Source organism: Bombina bombina, chromosome 2, assembly GCF_027579735.1.
Source record: "Bombina bombina isolate aBomBom1 chromosome 2, aBomBom1.pri, whole genome shotgun sequence".
NCBI classification, from domain to species: domain Eukaryota; kingdom Metazoa; phylum Chordata; class Amphibia; order Anura; family Bombinatoridae; genus Bombina; species Bombina bombina.
The window spans coordinates 339,561,284-339,583,500 of NC_069500.1; the positions used below are offsets into that span (position 1 = coordinate 339,561,284).

The window sequence follows — 22,217 nt, forward strand, 5'->3', positions numbered from 1 at the left end:
GTTGGTTGTGCAAAGCTGGGGAATGGTTAGAAAAGGCATTATCTCTCTTTTTAAAGAATAACAATTTTAGTGTAGACTGTCCCTTTAAGGGCCAGATTACAAGTGGAACGCTATTTAACGCTCCTGCTCAAGTGTGAACTGCGCTATAAGTAAGCTTTTTGAGCTTTTATTATTAGTTGAAAGTAAGCTGTTTTTAATCATTTTAAAAGGTGGATCTAAAAGGTGGCCATATTTTTACATTTTGATTTTTGTTTTTAATTTTTTTCTGTTTATGCATGCATTGTCATTGAAAGAACTTTTATTATATAGACATACTCCTTATTAAATAATTTTTTGTATTTGAAACATTTGTTGCCATTTCTTATTTGTCACTTCTTACATTAACTATCAGAAGTAGGATTATCAGATTCTTTCGGCTAGATTACGAGTTTTGCGATATGAGCGGCTCGGTACTAACTTGCAAGTTATTTCCACCGCTCACCTCCCTATAGCGCTGCTATTACAGGTTTTCAAAAACCCGGCGTCAGCAGGCAATATAGCAGCGTTGAGCTCCATTGAGCTCCATACAGCACTCAAATACCAGTGCTGCTTTGAGCTGGTTTTACGTGCTTGTGCACGATTTCCCCATAGACATCAATGGGGAGAGCCAGCTAAAAAAAAGCCTAACACCTGCAATAAAGGAGCGTAAATCTCCGTAACGCAGCCCCATTGATGCCTATAGGGAAAGAAAAGTTATGTTTACACCTAACATCCTAACATAAACTCCGAGTCTAAACACCCCTAATCTGCCACCCCCGACATCGCCGACACCTACATTACACTTACTAACCTCTAATCTGTCGCCCCGACAACGCCGACACCTACATTACAGTTATTAACCCCTAATCTGCCGCCCCCGACATCGCCGACACCTACATTATACTTAGTAACCACTAATCTGCCGCCCCAACATCGCCGCCACCTACCTACACTTATTAACCCCTAATCGTCCGCCGCCAACGTCGCTGCCACTATACTAAAGTTATTAACCCCTAAACCTAACCCTAAGTCTAACCCTAACACCCACTTGAACATTATTAAAATAAATCTAAATAAAAATTACAATTAATACCTAAATAATTCCTATTTAAAACTAAATAAATACCTGTAACATAAACCCTAAGCTAGCTACAATATAACTAATATTTACATTGTATCTATCTTAGGTTTTATGTTTATCTCACAGGCAAGTTTGTATTTATTTTAACTAGGTAGACTAGTTAGTAAATAGTTATTAACTATTTACTAACTACCTAGCTAAAATAAATACAAATTTACCTGTAAAATAAAATCTAACCTGTCTTACACTAACACCTAACCTTACACTACAATTAAATAAATTACATTAATTAAATACAATCAACTAAATTACAAAAACAAACAAACACTAAATTACACAAAATAAAAAATAAATGATCAAATATTTAAACTAATTACACCTAATCTAATAGCCATATCAAAATAAAAAAGCCCCCCTAGCCTAAACTAAACTGCCAATAGCCCTTAAAAGGGCCTTTTGCGGGGCATTGCCCCAAAGAAATCAGCTCTTTTACCTGTAAAAAAAATACACACAACCCCCCAACAGTAAAACCCACCACCCACACAACCAAACCCCCTAAATAAAATCCTATCTAAAAAACCTAAGCTCCCCATTGCCCTGAAAAGGGCATTTAGATGGGCATTGCCCTTAAAAGGGCATTTAGCTCTTTTTCAGTCCAAAGCCTAAGCTAAAAATAAAACCCACCTAATAAACCCTTAAAGAAACCTAACCCCCGAAGATCCACTTACAGTTTTTGAAAACCGGATATCCATCCTCAACGAAGCCGGGAGAAGTCTTCATCCAAGTGGCAAGAAGTCCTCAATGAAGCCGGGAGAAGTCTTCATCCAAGTGGAAAGAAGTGGTCCTCCAGGTGGGCAGAAGTCTTCATCCAGACGGCATCTTCTATCTTCATCCTTCCGACGTGGAGCGGCTCCATCGTCAAGACATCCGGCGAGGAGCATCCTCTTCATACGGTCCTAGCCGTACACTGAAGTTCCTTTAAATTACGTCATCCAAGATGGCGTCCCTTGAATTCCGATTGGCTGATAGAATTCTTGCAATAAGCCAATAGGAGTGAGCTTCAATCCTATTGGCTGATCCAATCAGCTAATAGGATTGAGCTTGCATTCTATTGGCTGTTCCAATCATTTAGTGTTTGTGATGCATGAGGGCCTCGGTTTAGGGGTTAATAGGTAGTTTATGGGTGTTAGTGTACTTTTAAGCACTTTAGTTATGAGTTCTATGTTACGGCTTTGTAACCTAAAAGCCATAACTAGTGACTTTCAGTTTACGGTACGGATCTTGTAGTTATGGGCTGTACCGCTCACTTTTTGGCCGGACAGGCAAACTCGTAATACCAGCGCCATTGAAAAAGGACTTTTTGAAAGTTGCGGTAGTTACGTTGCGTTACGGACAAAAAAGTGTGTGGTACAGATATATCTGCAAAACTCGTAATAACAGAGGTAGTGAAAAAGCAGCGTTATGAAGCTTTTTCACTCAAAACGCAAAACTCGTAATCTAGCCGTTTGTAAATTACATGTTTATTTAGGAACTGTTGTTTCAGATTCTTTGTAAATTTCCTGCTTATTTAGGAACTGTTGTAACTGTTACAATTTTAATACCTACGATCAGAATAAGAACAGACTAAGGGGCCTATTTAACAAAGGTCTGTCGAACCTGATCCGACAGTATGGATCAGGTCCGACAGACCTCGCTGAAAGCGGAGAGCAATACGCTCTCCGTATTCAGCATTGCACCAACAGCTCTTGTGAGCTGCTGGTGCAACGCTGCCCCCTGCAGATTTGCGGCCAGTCGACCGCCAGCAGGGGGTGTCAATCAACCCGATCGTACTCGATCGGGTTGAATTGCGGCGATGTCTGTCCGCCTGCTCAGAGCTGCTTCATAACTGGTGTTTCTGGCGAGAAACACAGGCCTTCAAGCTCCATTCGGAGCTTGCTAAATGGGCCTCTAAGTCTGTGGTAACAACATACATCTCCTATTTAGATTACCCCTAGCCTAGTGCGCTCTTTTCTTTTTTCAAATATTCACATTTACACCTATATATATTTATATACACATACATACATGAATATCTATTTAGAAATACATAGAACATATTGCGGCCCATTTATCAAGCTCCAAATGGAGCTTGAGCGCCAGAAACAGCAGTTATGAAGCAGCGGACTAAAGACCGCTGCTCCATAACCCTGTCTGCCTACTCTGAGCAGGCAGACAGAGATCGCCACAATTCAATCCGATCGAGTACGATTGGGTTGATTGACACCTCCCTGCTAGCGGCCGATTCTGCAGGGGACGACGTTGCACCAGCAGCTCACAAGAACTGCTGGTTCAATGCTGAATACAGAGAGTGTATTGCTCTCCGCATTCAGCGAGGTCTGTCGGACCTGATCCGCACTGTCGGATCAGGTCCATCGGACCTTTGTTAAATAGGCCTCACTGTGTGAAATATACTTTTATATGTTTTCATCTAGGGCTCCAATGCACTTATATATACGTTTATAAATGTATGTATGTATGTATATATATATATATAAAAAATGTATATATACACACATATAAATACATGTGTACACACATAGAAACAGATATACATACACACATATTTACAGTTATAATCAAAATTATTCAACCCCCATTGCAAATCAGGTTTATTGTCAAAATTTACAGCACACCTGGTGCAACTAAAGAAGCCCTTGATTCAGGGATTGAATAATTTTGAGACTGAAGAATTCATTAAAAGTTGCATTTTCAGTTTAATTTGGGGAAACCACTTGAAGCATTCATTGTGTTGAGCTATTCCAATTGCTTTTCTTTGATTTGTTCATTGCAAACAGCTGAAAATCTGTAAATTTTGACATTAAACCTGATTTGCAGTGGGGGTTGAATAATTTTGATTACAACTGTACATATTTACATATGTATGTACAGTATCTGTATATTAAAGCCCTTTGCCTGACTTCTTTTTATCTAACACTTGAGACCTCATATCTGAGTTTTAATAACTTTTGTGCTATATTTTTTAATAATTGTTTTCAGATGGTGTTATTACTGGTTATTGGTGTTGTTACTGTACTTTTACTTTCAACTTGTAATAAAAGCGGAAAACCTGACGAACACAGACACAAGTAATATACCCCTTGTCACTTGCGCGTAACTGTTAGCGTTCCACTGGTAATCTGGCCCTAAATGATTTAACTACAAAAATCCCCATAGACTTTAACCTCTTCACCCAATAGGACATATATATACGTTGTGCGGTACTTTATACTGTATATATACTTTGTTGCTTTAGGAGGCTCCAGCACTCTCGGCTGTTAAGTTACAGCCAAGATCTGGAGCTCCTGAAGCTTCAAGCATCTGCCTTATATGGAGCCGGAACGTGATCAGTGCTCCGGCTTCATATGAAGGAAGATGCCTGATCGTTACAGATGGTGACACTGTGTGTGTCACCGTCTGTAACAATCATTGCTGGTGCCGGTGGGAGATGAAGGCGGGTGGGTGGTCCAGCAGGGGAGGCGGGAGGAAGAGAGTGGGAGGACCCTACCTACGGAAAAAATAAACATAAAGGGACTGGGCAGCTATAGAACATAAAAGGGGATCTGGGGTGTGAGGGTCCCTTAACAAACAGATTGCGAGTGGGGGTGAGGTGGGGGACATTATGCTACAGAAAGGGAGCTAAAAATAATAATAATAATTTTAAAAAAAAGCATTTTGAAAAAAATGCAGTTTTTAGGTACTGGCAGACAGCTGCCAGTACCTATGATGGTGGATGATAGGGGGAAGGTTTAGAGAGCTGTTTGGGGAAGGGGGTCAGGGAGGTTGGGGGGTAAGGGGGAATCCTACACTGCAGAAAATATAAAAATGTCTAAAAAAATATTTGATTAAAAAAAAGAAAGGCAAGGCTTATTTTTTCATACTGGCAGACTGTCTGCCAGTACCTAAGATGAGGGTTGCCAGTAGGGATGGGCGAATGTTTCTAAAAATTTGAAAGTTAAAACGAATTTTTATACATTTGTTCGTTCAAAACGAATTTTGAATGTTTATATAACATTCTAACATTCTATTTTCGAATTTTCGTTTTCGAATTTTTCAATGAAATTCGAAAATATTCGTTAGAATAATAGAATGTTTAGCTATGTATTCATTCAATTTCTAAATGTAATATTCGAATTCGAATGTGACATTCAAATTCAAAATAGTATTTCTAGTCTACCACTGTGTTCAATAAATGTAATATTCGAATTTGAATGCTACATTCAAATGTCACATTCGAATTTGAAATAGTATTTCTAGTCTAATACTGTGTTTTAAATGTAATATTCGAATTCGAATATGACATTCAAATTCGAATGTCACATTCGAATTCAAAATAGTATTTCTAGTCTAATACTGTGTTTTTTAAATGTAATATTCGAATTCGAATGTGACATTCAAATTCGAAATAGTATTTCTAGTTTACAACAGTGTTTAATAAATGTGATATTCGATTCAAATGTGATATTCGATTTGAATGTGATATTCGATTTGAATGTGACATTCAAATTCGAAATAGTATTTCTAGTCTAATACTGTGTTTTATAAATGTAATATTCAAATTAGAATGTGATATTCGATTCGAATGTGACATTCGAAATAGTGTTTCTAGTCTACAATTGTGTTTTATAAATGTAATATTCGAATTCGAAAGTAACATTCGAATTCAAATGTGACATTCGAAAACTGTAAATAACATTCGAAAATCGAATTTTTAAGAATATTCGTTCTTAACATTCTATTATGTAAATCGAATTTCTACAATAACATTCGATCTAACATTCGAATTCGAATATAAACACATCGCTCATCCCTAGTTGCCAGTGGGGGGGGGGGGGGGGGGGGGAGAGAGCTGTTTGGGAGGGATCAGGGGTAGGAAGTGTTAGGTGGGAGGCTAATCACTACACTAAATCTTAAATTAACCTTTTAAGATACCAAATTAGCCCCTTCACTGTCGGGATTAATAGAAGTGTGGTGCGCAGCTGCAATTAGTGGCCTTCTAATTACCAAAAAGAAATGGCAAAGCCATATATGTCTGAACAAAGGAGATCCCAGAGAAACTTTTACAAACATTTTTTCCATGATTGCACAAGCTGTATGTAAATAATTTCTGTGAGAAACCCAAAGTTTGTGAAAAAAGTACCAATTTTCTTTATTTGATGACATTTGGCGGTGAAATGGTGGCATGAAATATACCAAAATGGGCCTAGATCAATACCTTGGGTTGGCTACTTTAAAAATATATATAGATTTGATAGGTAAATAAAAACAACAACATTTCTGTTTCAATGGAGTGATAGCAAAAATGCTAAAAATGCTCTGGTATTTTGGGCAAGTTTTTGTCTGGAAGTCCCGGTAGTGAAAGGGTTAATGGTGAAATTTTGTAGAACAATTATTAGATAAACTTTTATAAAGCACAATGTTAACAAAAAAACATGGTATTTAACAACAAAAGTCAGTAAAATAAATAATTAATACAAATTATAAAGTTGCTTTATGTTTCGTTCAAATTTATGGAGTGTTAAATTGTTTTTAATATTATATTGGTTTGTGATCAGATGAATAAAATATGACATTTCCTATTCTGTTGCATCCTATTAAGCCTTCTTTTAACACAATGACAATCCACAACACACAAGGGCAAGTTTATCAAATATTGTTTTTCCATATAAATAGTTGCAGAAAGAAATTCCCACAACTCCAAAATAGACACAAAGATTTCAAACCTCCAGGACTTCTGTTACTCTCATTGTCCATGTTGCTGGAAGGAGAGTCCCTGCCTTCTAGATCGGCGCCTGCATATTCACCACCACTTGGAGCCATTCTTGCTTCTGGCTGCTTGCGAGCAGGAGGGGGGTAATTTCCTCTTCCAGAAGGAGCTTCGTTTGATTCCATGCCTGGAAGTATACAAGCTTTGTTTTTTTAGAATTATTACACAAATAGCTTTCTTGTCTTGGAAGATAAGAGTAACAGAATATTTGATTACATAGATTTGACATCAATCAATCAACAAATGTACAGTAATAATCTATTTAATTACACTGCTGAGATATAGAGATAAATCCATTGTTTATTATGATTCTGAATCCCTCTGGCATCAAAATGATTTATATCTGAGCATATAAAAACTTGATGCATGGACCAAGGTTATCTGGCATAGTCTTAGTGATGTTCCTAATCTAAACATTTAAGGTGGTATTTCTCAACTTTAGCCCTTAAGACAAAACATTTTTTTTTGCTTTTAACAATAATTACGTGAGCAAGATATTTGCGCTCCATGTGCAATTGTATTACAAGTTTAGCGCAATCCATTTGCATTTCTGGGAAGCTTTGCGCTCAAGAGAGCATGCTTCCATAGGCTCCAATGGAAACCTTGTGCAGCAAAGGGGTGAGTCGTGCAGTCATGGGAAGCAAATTGAAATATATATGTATATGAATATATACATATATATTTATCTGTTTATATGTGTATATACATATATTAACACATAAATATATGTATATAAGCATATACATATATATATTTATAGGAATACCACAGTCCCCATAGACCCCAATTTAAAGGCACTTTTCAGTGCCGTTTTTTTTCTAACACCCGCTTACTTTAACCCCTAAAAACTGCTTCATGCTGGTTTTTTTTAATAAAAAAAGTAAAGTTGCTACAATATTTATTTTAAGAAAATGAACCTTATCATTTATTTTCGGGACATATGGGGACACAAGTAGAAAATGAATCAGAGATCTGATCTAATAATTAATAACTTAATTTTCGTAGTGCTAATTGCTACCACAAGCTCACAGTAGCAATAATCAGTCACTTGTAATTTGCATTTATTATTATTATTAGCGGTTATTTGTAGAGCACCAACAGATTCCGCAGCGCTATAAACATAGGCAGAATACAAGGAAACATTTATATAGATCAGACAGGTAGAGGACCCTTCAAAGAGTCGCACTGTTGTAGTCAACTCTAAAGAAGGTGATCTATAAACAGCATGGCTCTTAGGCTTACATGCTAAGGGGGTTCAAGGGGATAGCAATGGAGGAGAGGCAACGGTATAAAGAAAGGTTAGGGTAGGTTGTATGCATTCCTGAGCACTAGAGTCTTTAGGGAGCGCTTGAAGATTTCAAAACTAGGGGAGAGGTTTGTGGAGAGAGGCAGAGAGTACCACAAGATGGGAGCCAGTCTGAAGAAGTCCTGTAAGCGGGAGTGTGAGGAGGTAACAAGAGAGGAGGAGAGTAGAAGGTCATGAGCAGAGCAAAGGGGACGGGAGGGAGAGTATCTGGAGACAAAGACTGAGATATAGGGGGGGAGCAGTGCAGTTGTATGTCAGAGTGAGAATTTTGTGTTTAATCCTGGAGGCAAGAGGAAGCCAGTGAAGGGATTGGCAGAGAGGTGCAGCAGATGAAGAGCGACGTGTAAGGAAGATGGGCCTGGCATAGGCATTCATTATGGATTGTAAAGGAGCTAGGTGGCAGCTGGGGAGACCAGAGAGGACAACTGAGGTAATTGAGGCGGCAAAGGATGAGAGAGTGGATTAAAATCTTAGTTGTGTCTTGTGTAAGGAAATGTCTAATTTTAGAGATGTTTTTAAGGTGGAAGTGGCAGGATTTAGCCAAGGACTGAATGTGAGGAGTGAAAGAAAGATCTGAGTCAAGTGTGACCCCAAGACATGATGATAATGATGGAGTTGTCAACAGTTATAGAGAGATTGGGGGTGGAGATTTTGGAAGAAGGAGGGCAAATAAGGAGCTCAGTTTTGGAGAGATTTAGCTTGAGGTAGTGAGTGGACATCCAGGAAGAGATGTGAGAAAGACAGTTAGTGACACAGGTTAGTAAGGAAGGAGCTAGGTCTGGTGCAGAGAAGTAGATTTGGGTGTCGTCGGCATACAATCTATATTGGAACCCGTGGGACTTTATTAGGGAACCTAATGTGTAGATTGAGAAGAGAAGGGGACCGAGGACAAAGCCTTGCGGTACCCCAACAGAAAGTGGTGACGGGGCAGAGGAGGCCCCAGAGAAGGCTACACTAAAGGTACCATTTGACAAGTAGGGAGGGTATCTGTATTTTCACTTAATGCCTTAGGGTCCGATGATCTAAAGCTCTCTGGGCTGGCGAGGTTATTAAAGAATGCTCGGCAGTACTTCAATTTCCCCATTACCCCAGTACTTCAATTTCCCCAACATCATACAAAGTGAATAATTGAACTATTCACATAAATAAGCAGGGAAAAGTTGTATTGTTAAGGTGCATAAAAAATTGTAACCAAATTGTATTTTATTAAAAACATAAAATTTGTATGTAATTTACACAGGAATAAAACTATGCACAAAATACAAAGCGTAATTGTTGTTTTTTCGGAAAAAGTGGCTGAACATGGCCGTTCCATGGGCATATGTAAAATTGTTTCTCTAAATTGTTGTCAACTAAAATGGCAAGCTTTTCTCTAAACACTCAAAATACTTATAACCCTAATAGACAAACACATGCATATGAATGCTATACGCAGAAAGCAGTGTAATGTGATTTATATTGGCTGCAGGATTTCATTTTTAATGTGCGCCACCCTTGCTCACTGCTAACTTCACTTTACGGAGTGAAATGTCACTTTACAGTGAGATCCATTACTTTTAATAGGAGACATCTCGCCACTCGCAGGGACTGCCTGTTTTTTCAATAATTCTGCCAGGACTGCTCTTGCGAAGTTCGGTGAGAAAAACTAAGGCCTAGATTTGGAGTTCGGCGGTAGCCGTCAAAACCAGCGTTAGAGGCTCCTAACGCTGGTTTTGGCCGCCCGCTGGTATTTGGAGTCAGTGATTAAAGGGTCTAACGCTCACTTTTCAGCCGCGACTTTTCCATACCGCAGATCCCCCTACGCCATTTGCGTAGCCTATCTTTTCAATGGGATCTTTCTAACGCTGGTATTTAGAGTCGTTTCTGAAGTGAGCGTTAGAGCTCTAACGACAAGATTCCAGCCGCCTGAAAATAGCAGGAGTTAAGAGCTTTCTGGCTAACGCCGGTTCATAAAGCTCTTAACTACTGTACCCTAAAGTACACTAACACCCATAAACTACCTATGTACCCCTAAACCGAGCTCCCCCCACATCGCCGCCACTCGATTAAGATTTTTAACCCCTAATCTGCCGACCGCCACCTACGTTATACTTATGTACCCCTAATCTGCTGCCCCTAACCCCGCCGACCCCTGTATTACATTTATTAACCCCTAACCTGCCCCCCACAACGTCGCCGCCAGCTACTTAAAATAATTAACCCCTAATCTTCCGACCGCAAAGCGCCGCCACCTACGTTATCCCTATGTACCCCTAATCTGCTACCCCTAACACCGCCGACCCCTATATTATATTTATTAACCCCTAATCTGCCCCCCTCAACGTCGCCGACACCTGCCTACACTTATTAACCCCTAATCTGCCGAGCGGACCTGAGCGCTACTATAATAAAGTTATTAACCCCTAATCCGCATCACTAACCCTATCATACATAGTATTAACCCCTAATCTGCCCTCCCTAACATCGCCGACAGCTACCTTCAATTATTAACCCCTAATCTGCCGAGCGGACCTCACCGCTATTCTAATAAATGTATTAACCCCTAAAGCTAAGTCTAACCCTAACACTAACACCCCCCTAAGTTAAATATAATTTACATCTAACGAAATAAATTAACTCTTATTAAATAAATTATTCCTATTTAAAGCTAAATACTTACCTGTAAAATAAATCCTAATATAGCTACAATATAAATTATAATTATATTATAGCTATTTTAGGATTAATATTTATTTTACAGGCAACTTTGTAATTATTTTAACCAGGTACAATAACTATTAAATAGTTAAGAACTATTTAATAGTTACCTAGTTAAAATAATAACAAATTTACCTGTAAAATAAATCCTAACCTAAGATATAATTAAACCTAACACTACCCTATCAATAAAATAATTAAATAAACTACCTACAATTACCTACAATTAACCTAACACTACACTATCAATAAATTAATTAAACACAATTCCTACAAATAAATACAATTAAATAAACTAGCTAAAGTACAAAAAATAAAAAAGAACTAAGTTACAGAAAATAAAAAAATATTTACAAACATAAGAAAAATATTACAACAATTTTAAACTAATTACACCTACTCTAAGCCCCCTAATAAAATAACAAAGCCCCCCAAAATAAAAAATTCCCTACCCTATTCTAAATTAAAAAAGTTACAAGCTCTTTTACCTTACCAGCCCTGAACAGGGCCCTTTGCGGGGCATGCCCCAAGAATTTCAGCTCTTTTGCCTGTAAAAAAAAACATACAATACCCCCCCCCCCAACATTACAACCCACCACCCACATACCCCTAATCTAACCCAAACCCCCCTTAAATAAACCTAACACTAAGCCCCTGAAGATCTTCCTACCTTGTCTTCACCATCCAGGTATCACCGATCCGTCCTGGCTCCAAGATCTTCATCCAACCCAAGCGGGGGTTGGCGATCCATAATCCGGTCCAGAAGAGGCTCCAAAGTCTTCCTCCTATCCGGCAAGAAGAGGACATCCGGACCGGCAAACATCTTCTCCAAGCGGCATCTTCGATCTTCTTCCATCCGGAGCGAAGCGGCAGGATCCTGAAGACATCCAGCGCGGAACATCCATCCGGACCGACGACTGAACGACGAATGACTGTTCCTTTAAGGGACGTCATCCAAGATGGCGTCCCTCGAATTCCGATTGGCTGATAGGATTCTATCAGCCAATCGGAATTAAGGTAGGAATTTTCTGATTGGCTGATGGAATCAGCCAATCAGAATCTAGTTCAATCCGATTGGCCGATCCAATCAGCCAATCAGATTGAGCTCGCATTCTATTGGCTGATCGGAACAGCCAATAGAATGCGAGCTCAATCTGATTGGCTGATTGGATCAGCCAATCGGATTGAACTTGATTCTGATTGGCTGATTCCATCAGCCAATCAGAAAATTCCTACCTTAATTCCGATTGGCTGATAGAATCCTATCAGCCAATCGGAATTCGAGGGACGCCATCTTGGATGACGTCCCTTAAAGGAACAGTCATTCGTCGTTCAGTCGTCGGTCCGGATGGATGTTCCGCGCTGGATGTCTTCAGGATCCTGCCGCTTCGCTCCGTATGGAAGAAGATCGAAGATGCCGCTTGGAGAAGATGTTTGCCGGTCCGGATGTCCTCTTCTTGCCGGATAGGAGGAAGACTTTGGAGCCTCTTCTGGACCGGATTATGGATCGCCAACCCCCACTTGGGTTGGATGAAGATCTTGGAGCCAGGACGGATCGGTGATACCTGGATGGTGAAGACAAGGTAGGAAGATCTTCAGGGGCTTAGTGTTAGGTTTATTTAAGGGGGGTTTGGGTTAGATTAGGGGTATGTGGGTGGTGGGTTGTAATGTTGGGGGGGGGTATTGTATGTTTTTTTTTACAGGCAAAAGAGCTGAAATTCTTGGGGCATGCCCCGCAAAGGGCCCTGTTCAGGGCTGGTAAGGTAAAAGAGCTTGTAACTTTTTTAATTTAGAATAGGGTAGGGAATTTTTTATTTTGGGGGGCTTTGTTATTTTATTAGGGGGCTTAGAGTAGGTGTAATTAGTTTAAAATTGTTGTAATATTTTTCTTATGTTTGTAAATATTTTTTTATTTTCTGTAACTTAGTTCTTTTTTATTTTTTGTACTTTAGCTAGTTTATTTAATTGTATTTATTTGTAGGAATTGTGTTTAATTAATTTATTGATAGTGTAGTGTTAGGTTAATTGTAGGTAATTGTAGGTAGTTTATTTAATTATTTTATTGATAGGGTAGTGTTAGGTTTATTTGTAACTTAGGTTAGGATTTATTTTACAGGTAAATTTGTTATTATTTTAACTAGGTAACTATTAAATAGTTCTTAACTATTTAATAGCTATTGTACCTGGTTAAAATAATTACAAAGTTGCCTGTAAAATAAATATTAATCCTAAAATAGCTATAATATAATTATAATTTATATTGTAGCTATATTAGAATTTATTTTACAGGTAAGTATTTAGCTTTAAATAGGAATAAGTTATTTAATAAGAGTTAATTTATTTCGTTAGATAAATATTATATTTAACTTAGGGGGGTGTTAGTGTTAGGGTTAGACTTAGCTTTAGGGGTTAATCCATTTATTAGAATAGCGGTGAGCTCCGATCGGAAGATTAGGGGTTAATAATTGAAGTTAGGTGTCGGCGATGTTAGGGAGGGCAGATTAGGGGTTAATACTATTTATGATATGGTTAGTGAGGCGGATTAGGGGTTAATAACTTTATTATAGTAGCGCTCAGGTCCGCTCGGCAGATTAGGGGTTAATAAGTGTAGGCAGGTGTCGGCGACGTTGTGGGGGGCAGGTTAGGGGTTAATAAATATAATATAGGGGTCGGCGGTGTTAGGGGTAGCAGATTAGGGGTACATAGGGAGAACGTAGGTTGCGGCGGTTTACGGAGCGGCAGATTAGGGGTTAAAAAAAATATGCAGGGGTCAGCGATAGCGGGGGCGGCAGATTAGGGGTTAATAAGTGTAAGGGTAGGGGTGTTTAGACTCGGGGTACATGTTAGGGTGTTAGGTGCAGACGTAGGAAGTGTTTCCCCATAGGAAACAATGGGGCTGCGTTAGGAGCTGAACGCTGCTTTTTTGCAGGTGTTAGGTTTTTTTTAGCTCAAACAGCCCCATTGTTTTCTATGGGAGAATCGTGCACGAGCACGTTTTTGAGGCCGGCCGCGTCCGTAAGCAACTCTGGTATCGAGAGTTGCATTTGCGGTAAAAATGCTCTACGCTCCTTTTTTGGAGCCTAACGCAGCATTTGTTTGAACTCTCGATACCAGAGTTAATTTTATGGTGCGGCCAGAAAAAAGCCCGCGGAGCGTTAACAGCCCTTTTACCGCCGAACTCCAAATCTAGGCCTAAGTCTGAAATTGCAGGTTTAGATAATCTGGCCCCCTGTAAAAAAAACATGATACTTGGTGCACTTCAAAATCATCAAAGTCAAATGCTATCCATGGAGACAGCACCCATCCACCTGGGGCTCAGATTCATCAGGGACTGCCAATCCCAGTATACACAATGAAAAACAATGGAAAACAATGAAAAGCAATGGAAAACAATAAAAAACAATGGAAAACACAATGGAAAACAATGAAAAACAATGGAGGCTGGATTCCATTGGTTTTCAAAATCATCTTAGCACATTCACCATCTGTCTTCCTTTAAATCTGTCTAGCATGACTGTTCCAGCATTCTGCCACAGCTGTATATTAAAAAACAATTTTAAAGTAAAAATGCTTAAACAAAATTTAAATAAAAACAATCAATCATATATCCCCCTGGCTATTTAGAGAACAAAATAATAATACTGGTTTTCAATGTGCATGCCAATCAACAACAGTAGAAAACTAAGCACATTGATACAATCCAGCAATGAGTGATGAATCCCACAATAAAGAACAGAGAATATCAGTTTGTTAAAGTCAGGAATTAAACATGAAAAGAAGAAGTGTAACTGGGGCTGTCTAAAGTTTAAACACCGCACAGCAATTTAGAGTGCTATGTATCCCCTTTCCTAGTAGAAAGTACCCTACATACTATGATAGTGCTAGTTATGATTAGCTTGTTTGTTAGTTATGTGACACAGCAGTGAGCCAGCACATCAAAGAAAAGCTAAAGTCACCATGACATTAATCTTTTCATCTAAAATCCAGAAATGCTTTCAGGTTGTACAGAGAAGAAAACAGGTCATATCTCATAATGACTTTGATCAGACATATATCATTGTCATTGTATGACTTTTGCAGACACAATAGATTTCTTTTATGATGACCCAAAATCAAAATGAGGTAAAATAAATGATCATGGTATTTAATGCCAGAAACCATCATCAAATGCCATGCATTTAACTCATTCATGCATGTATGTATTTATGAAAATGTAATAATGTGTATACAAAGTGTAAGGACTATGCTATATGCACTACTCTTATACAAAGTAATAGTTAATTAAGCAGTTAAATAAGAAAAGTTTCAGATGAAGAAGGGGGGACTTTTAAAGTTTTGCCTCTCTAATCAAACATTAAACTAATAACCCCTCAGCAATGAATGACTCCATATGCAGCTTTGATCAGTCTCTGGGGTACCCTGTGTCTGTGAAAGCTAGGAGAAGAAAGGTGCTCAAGACAGATGGTTACATTTTTGTTATATGAATGCAGTTTTGTTATGAGGCAGGATTTATTGGGAAGGGAGGGTTATGTAAAATAAGACAACGTGATATGAAACCCACAAAGGTTCTTCTGTGATTCTTTCTTGAAGAGATACCTAGGTAGGGTTCTGGAGCACTATATGGCAGGAAATAGTGCTGCCATCGACTGCTCTTGCAAATGGATGACATTTTTGCAAAATGGATGCCCTACAGTGCTTTAAACATGTGCTTACCTCCATGCTTTTCAACAATAGATATCAAAAGAACAAAGAAAATCAGATAATAGAAGTAGTTTATACAGTTGTTTAAAATTGCATGCCCTATATTATTCTTGAGAGAAAAAATTAGGGTTTCATGTCCCTAATATTAATATTTCTGATTTTGTATTCTATGTACTGTATTGAATTTTTGGCTAATAAGTATTATACAAGTAAGGTTAGGGCTCAAATTTTACATTTGTAAAGTTTTTTTGAGTATTTGCAGAATTGAACCACATATATTTAGGGAAATTGATAGGTTTATCAAGAGTATCCATGATGTGCTGCAGTGGAGTCAGCTCCAAATGGAATGGACAATAAGCAAAAGTTACAGGGACAGTAAAGTCAAAATTAGACATTCATGATTTAGACAGAGAATACAATTTTAAACAGCTTTCCAATTTACTTCTATTATTTTAATTTTCTTCCTTCTCTTGTTATTCTTTGCTGAAAGGTTTATCTAGGTAAGCTCAGGAGCAGCAAAGAACCTAGGTTCTAGCTGCTGATTGGTGGCTGCATATATACCGATTGTCATTGGCTCACCTATGTGTTCAGTTAGAAACCAGTAGCGCATTACTGCTCCTTCAACAAATGATACCAAGAGAATAAAACAAATTTGACAATAGAAGAAAACTGGAAAGTTGTTTAAAATTGTATGTTCTGCCTAAATCATGAAAGTATTTTTTGGGGTTTCATGTCCCTTTAACACATTTTAAATATGGCCCATAAATGAAAGTAATATAGTAAAATAAAACCAGATCATTTATACTCACCATCTTATGCATTGTGTTTGATAGAAAGAGGAGCTGGTCCAAAAGTGGGATCCTTAGCGAGTTGGGACGCAACAGATTTATCACAGGGTGCACAGCGTTTCATTAACACTTATAATGCCAATCCAAAATGGGCACCAAAAGGAAAATACTCACAGAGCATAGATGTCAACAATAGGACAGTTTAATAAAACACAGGATCACAGCTCCTTTGTATAAAATGTATAGCAGTAAAGGCTTTATTCATTAAATCTGTGGCATCAATTAGAGGCGTTCCAAGTCACTAAGGATCCCCCTCTTTCTATCAAACACAATTCATAAGACGGTTATGGCAGGGACGTCAGCAGTCATTTGACAGAGGAGTACTTTTCTTACCATATAGTTTTTATGCTTATAGAGTTTTTATCATTTGTAATTTATACTCACCACCTGATTCCTGGTCTGGCTGCGTTGTAACTTCCACTTGACCTTCAACATATAAAGCAAAATCATTTTTAAAAATATTTTCCTTTGGGAACATAATACCAAGTATATTGTACTAACAGTTCTCAAAACTTCAAAACAATCTATAAATTCTGATCTTTTACAGTAGTAATGCATTGTAAGCAGTATTTAAAAAGATATCTTCCTAAATAACGATGTGTGAAGTATCATAAGTACAGGTGATAATCCATGTCTGCTATGCATTTAAAAGAACATTTTCTAAACCTAAGAAATAATTTCTATATGAATATTTAGTGGTCTGAAAGATGGTCTTTAAAGGAATAATCAAGTCAAAACTAAACTTTCAAGATTCAGATAGGGCATGCAATTTAAAAAAAACTTTCCAAATTACTTAGTTTTCTTGGTATTCTTTTTTGAAAACTAAACTTGGGTAGGTTCAAACTGATTTCTAAACTGTTAAAAACTGTTGAAGACGGTGCTAGTTCATGTGTGCTATATATATATATATATATATATATATATATATATATATATATATATAACATTGTGCTCACTCCCATGGAGTTATTTATGAGTCAGCGCTGTTTGGCTAAAATGCATGTCTATCAAAAGAACTGAAATAAGGAGACAGTCTGCCGAGGCTTATCTATCTATCTATCTATCTATCTATCTATCTATTTAAACAATAAAAATTCTGGAGTAGACTGTCTGTTTAAGTAACATTTTGTAAACCTGAGAAATAATTTCTAAAAGAATATTTAGTGGTCTGAAAGAATATAATTTGTATTATTAAAGAAAAGTATGTTTTGGAAAGCTTTACTTTGCCGTTCATTATTTCCCCGCACCTGCCAACTTTAACCCCTCATAACTGCTTTTTGCAGTTTAAAAAATAAAAAATAAAATACTTTTTTTCTTTAATATAAAAAAGAATATTCTTTATTTTGGGGGCAATTGGGGGATATTTTGAAGATTAACCAGAGGTCTGACCTCTGGTTAATTTTCTAAGCGCTAATTGCTACAGCAAGCTCGCAGTAGCAATAACTAGCCATTTGTAATGGCTGGTTATTTATCGTGCGCCCGTAGATGGGTGACTTTGCCCATTTATGGGCACGCGATTAATAAGCAACTTCACTTGTAATCTAAGTGTAATGTTTTTAATGTATGCCTTTTTGGGCATCTTCTGTTCATATGTTACTAAACACAATAATTTGTTGTTTTTTTGTTTTAAGAATGAAAAATTAACAATATTGCCCAAGTCACATTTTTAAACTATGAAACTAAAATGTTATGATTTGCTCATTTGCGATTACAAATACATGTCTGGATATTTTTTTTAAAGGGTATAAAACTATGAAATTGTTAATTGCACTTCATGAACTCACATTAATAGTTATGCAAAAAACTTAATTCATAGATATTAGAAAGCCATCAATAATAAATAAATTAGCCATCATATTTTACTTCTGAATTGACCGTATATAATTTGCTTTTACATGTAAAAGACAGTACATAGCAAAATCTAGTTAAACACTTGAAAATCAAACAAAAATGCTTATTGTAAGTGAAATGCTGCAACGATTTTCACAGAACTTCATGCATGTAATATATACAGGCCCAAAGCAAGAGAAAAAAAATGACCTAGTTAATTTTATCATGAGGATGATGACATCGTAATTTGTCTGAATACAGATTTTTTTTATTTAACTGTTAATATTATTTCATGATGTGAAACTATTTCATATATATTTGAGAAATTTTATAAATCACGTTAAACTTCCAAAGTCTCATTTACAACCATTAGCATGTTGATGATGGTAGTTAACTTTATTAAAAGTGTGTTTAAAAGTCTGACGAGGTATAAATATAACCATTCATTAAAGTGAACGTAAATTATACGCTTTTTAATGTACACTAACAATTCTCAATAAACTTATAATTGAAACCGCAATGCTTTTTGTCTTAAAAAATAATGTTATCATATTATAATTTATATTACAACTTATCTCCGTTTTGAACGATAACTCCTCCCATCCTGGACTTCCTGTATTCTCACTACATTGTGTATAGAGCAGTCCCGTCTGCTCTATTACCTAGTAATGAAGCGCGCTCATGAAGATAAATCAATTAGCGCATGCGTTTTAAAACTACGGGTAATGTGTGCATGTGTGCCCTGATCCATTGAGAATCGTTATCGTCAAACCAAATTACATTGTGCCTGCGTGTTTTCGCCGTATCTAACATAAGCAGCAGAGTATTCAATGAATGTTTCCATTCATTGATTACTTTGCCAGCAAGCAAAAGCAAAATTGTTTATTGCAATCTCAACATCGATACTTATTTTCCTCTATCCGTGATCGCTAATGCAAATTAGGTAGTAAATGCTTAGCGCATGCGCTAGACGTGGACGAGCATTGCTTGTCAATCACGAATCGAAAGGGAACGCATGCACAGTTAGATCACATGACGGGGGAAAAAAGGGGCTGGATGCCACGGGGTATAATCGATTATTCATTTAAAGAACTGTCCATCAACTTAGAAATGAGGGACAAGATGGCAGGCGGAGGAATAAAGTAAGAAAAATAACAATAAATAACTTTATATTCTGATTTCTTATTCAATTATAAAAAAATGATGACTTAAACTAATGTTTATTTTTGGAGATTCACAACATGAGAATGAGAGGTGACCGTGAGTTTACATACACTTTAAACCAAAAAGCACCTATGTTTAACATGAAAATGGAGTACGCAGCTGCTAAGCATTCATTCTGTCCCACAATGTTTAACAAATAATGAAATTCTGGAGTAGACTGTCCCTTAAGTAAAAAACAGTAATACAATTAATAATTTTCAGGTATTAAAAGCTTTTTTTATTACGCAGTCAAATATTCACAGAAAATGGATAAAATAAGAGGCAACTCGCTCTCTCACCTCGGTTCTGAGTGCGAGGGTAGCGTTTCTGTTCCGATACATCTGATGTCGTTTTGTCACTGGGAGGTTTTTGGGGTTTGGGTTTAGTCATTGGTATTGGCTGAGGAAGGACTTGCTTTGGGAAGCCCTTGAAGAACCATGCTCCAGATCGCTTCCACACCTAAACATGCAAAGTAACAGATTTCTCTCAGAGAAATAACGGATAGATTTTAAAATTAAGAAATGGTTAAAGGGACAGTCTACCTGATTACTTTTTAGTGTTTAAAAAGATAGATAAAATTGTGCTTACTTCTATGGAGTTATGCAGGAACAAGCACTACATTTGCTAAAATAAAAGTTTGTAAAAAGCACTGAGATAAGGGGGCAGTATGCAGAGGTTTAGATACAAGGTAACCATAGAGATATAAAGTATATTAGTGTAACATTGTTGGCTATGCAAAAATAAGGAATGGGTAATATAAAGGTAATATCTATCTTTTTAAATAATAAGAATTTGCAAGTAGACTGTCCCTTTAACATTTGAAAATGTTAAAATCTTATCAACTAAAGTCAAGATTTTAATATACATACAAGTAAATTCCATGTTATTTATGCTTATTGAGTTTGATTATACACTTAGGGCCAGATTACAAGTGGAGCGCTAATTAACTATCCCGCTCGAGCTTTAATTGTGCTAGAAGTAAGCATTTTGCGTGCATCTGGTTGTGCTGGTATTATGAGTTACATGTAAACTGTTTTCCCTTATGAGCTAACATGATGAGCGCAAAAAACTGAACTTGCAATATGTGTGTGCGTTCACGTATTCCCACATAGAAGTCAATGGAGGAAAAAAAAGTGGAAAAAACACACCACTCTCACATATTCTCATGTGTGCTAACCCGACATAAAAATATGAATATTTTACATTCCAATGTTCTTCACATACAAAATTACGTTCTATTTATTCATAAACAAATATGTCTACATATATCTGATGTTTTTGATTTGTACAATATATATCTATTCCTATATATATATATATATATATATATATATACATGATTATATATAGGTATAGATATATACAAAAATATAAAGAAATGTCTATTTATAAATAAATAAAACATATTCTGCTATGTGCCGAACATTGAAATTACAAATATTTTCAGTAAATACATAGATACATTTTTATTAAATATAAATATTGTATAAATATCGCCTTTACATGTTTTCATCTACTTAACGCAAAGAGCTCTAATGCACACATATATATATATATATATATATATGTTTATATACATATGTATTTATGTGTTTATATGTGTATATATGTCTGTAAATACATATATAAATACATATATATATACACACACACATATATATATATATATATATAGATATACTGTATATACAGTATATATATATACACATACACAAACATATACATCTTTAGACATGTATATGTATCTCTATGTTAAAGCCTTTTGCCTGCCTTTTTTTCTAACACCTAAGACCTCATATCTTTGAACCCTTATAACTTTTTTGTTCAATATGTTTTTAGAATCATTTTTATAAGATGTTATTATAAGTGTAACTGTACTGTGTAATGTATTTTTGATGTGTTTTGTGCAACTTTTTATTTTCACAAAACCGTTAACCACAGCTCACAGGTAATCACTCTAGCGTAAATTGCGATTGCGCTCAAGCGATCGCATTTACTTTCAACTCGTAATACGAGCAATAAGTCTGACGAGTGCAAACACCTGTGATAAACACCTTATTTCTCATGCACAAATGTTTGCGCTCCGCTAGTAATCTGGCCCTTAATGCATTACTTTCTTTTCTCTGACACATTTGCGTCACAGGCTGTAATTTATAGTCAAAACACAGAATCATCCTAGGTGGGAAGCATCTAGCAATGATGATAAAAGCAGTTACAATTAAAACTGATCAACAGAAAAAAGCATAACTGACAGCTGTTTCTAAATTTGGAATTTGGGCATTAATTGATTCATCTGGGTGCATTATTCTACATATGTTACCTGAGGAAATTCACTTTATTTCTTTCATAAAGCTACTTCACAGCCAGCATCTTTATAAAGCTGAACATGCTTTAGAAAACACATTACAGTTACATTAGAGCATTAGGGTACATTTTGCCACAAAAAGATGGAAGCTTTGATGGGGGGGTGTCATAATTTTCTTTTAATTATTCCCGTTACTCATATGTAAAGGAACAGTAAAGTCTAACTATGTCTATTCTTAATACAAAAGAGAGTGAAAACTAAAACATTTAAAAGAAAGGTAACATTAAAGCTATTTTGATTTTGAAGAAATCAAGGACTAAATATCTATGAAGAATTGATCCTTAAAGGGACATGAAACCCCAAATTTTTCTTTCATGATTCAGATAGAGAATACAATTTTTAACAACTTTCTAATTTCCTTCTAT

The 22,217-nt window shown here is 36.7% G+C and overlaps 1 protein-coding gene across 1 annotated transcript in view; it reads right to left on the minus strand.

Moving 5' to 3' along the window:
• RPH3A (rabphilin 3A) overlaps positions 1 to 22,217 on the minus strand; it is a 496,507-nt gene that overhangs the window by 156,276 nt on the left and 318,014 nt on the right. The window contains exons 6-8 of the mRNA XM_053701695.1: positions 19,787 to 19,946; positions 16,839 to 16,880; positions 6,859 to 7,029 (exon numbers count right to left, since the gene is read on the minus strand). Coding sequence (XP_053557670.1) covers positions 6,859 to 7,029; positions 16,839 to 16,880; positions 19,787 to 19,946 — 373 coding nt within the window. The remainder of the gene's footprint in view (positions 1 to 6,858; positions 7,030 to 16,838; positions 16,881 to 19,786; positions 19,947 to 22,217) is intronic.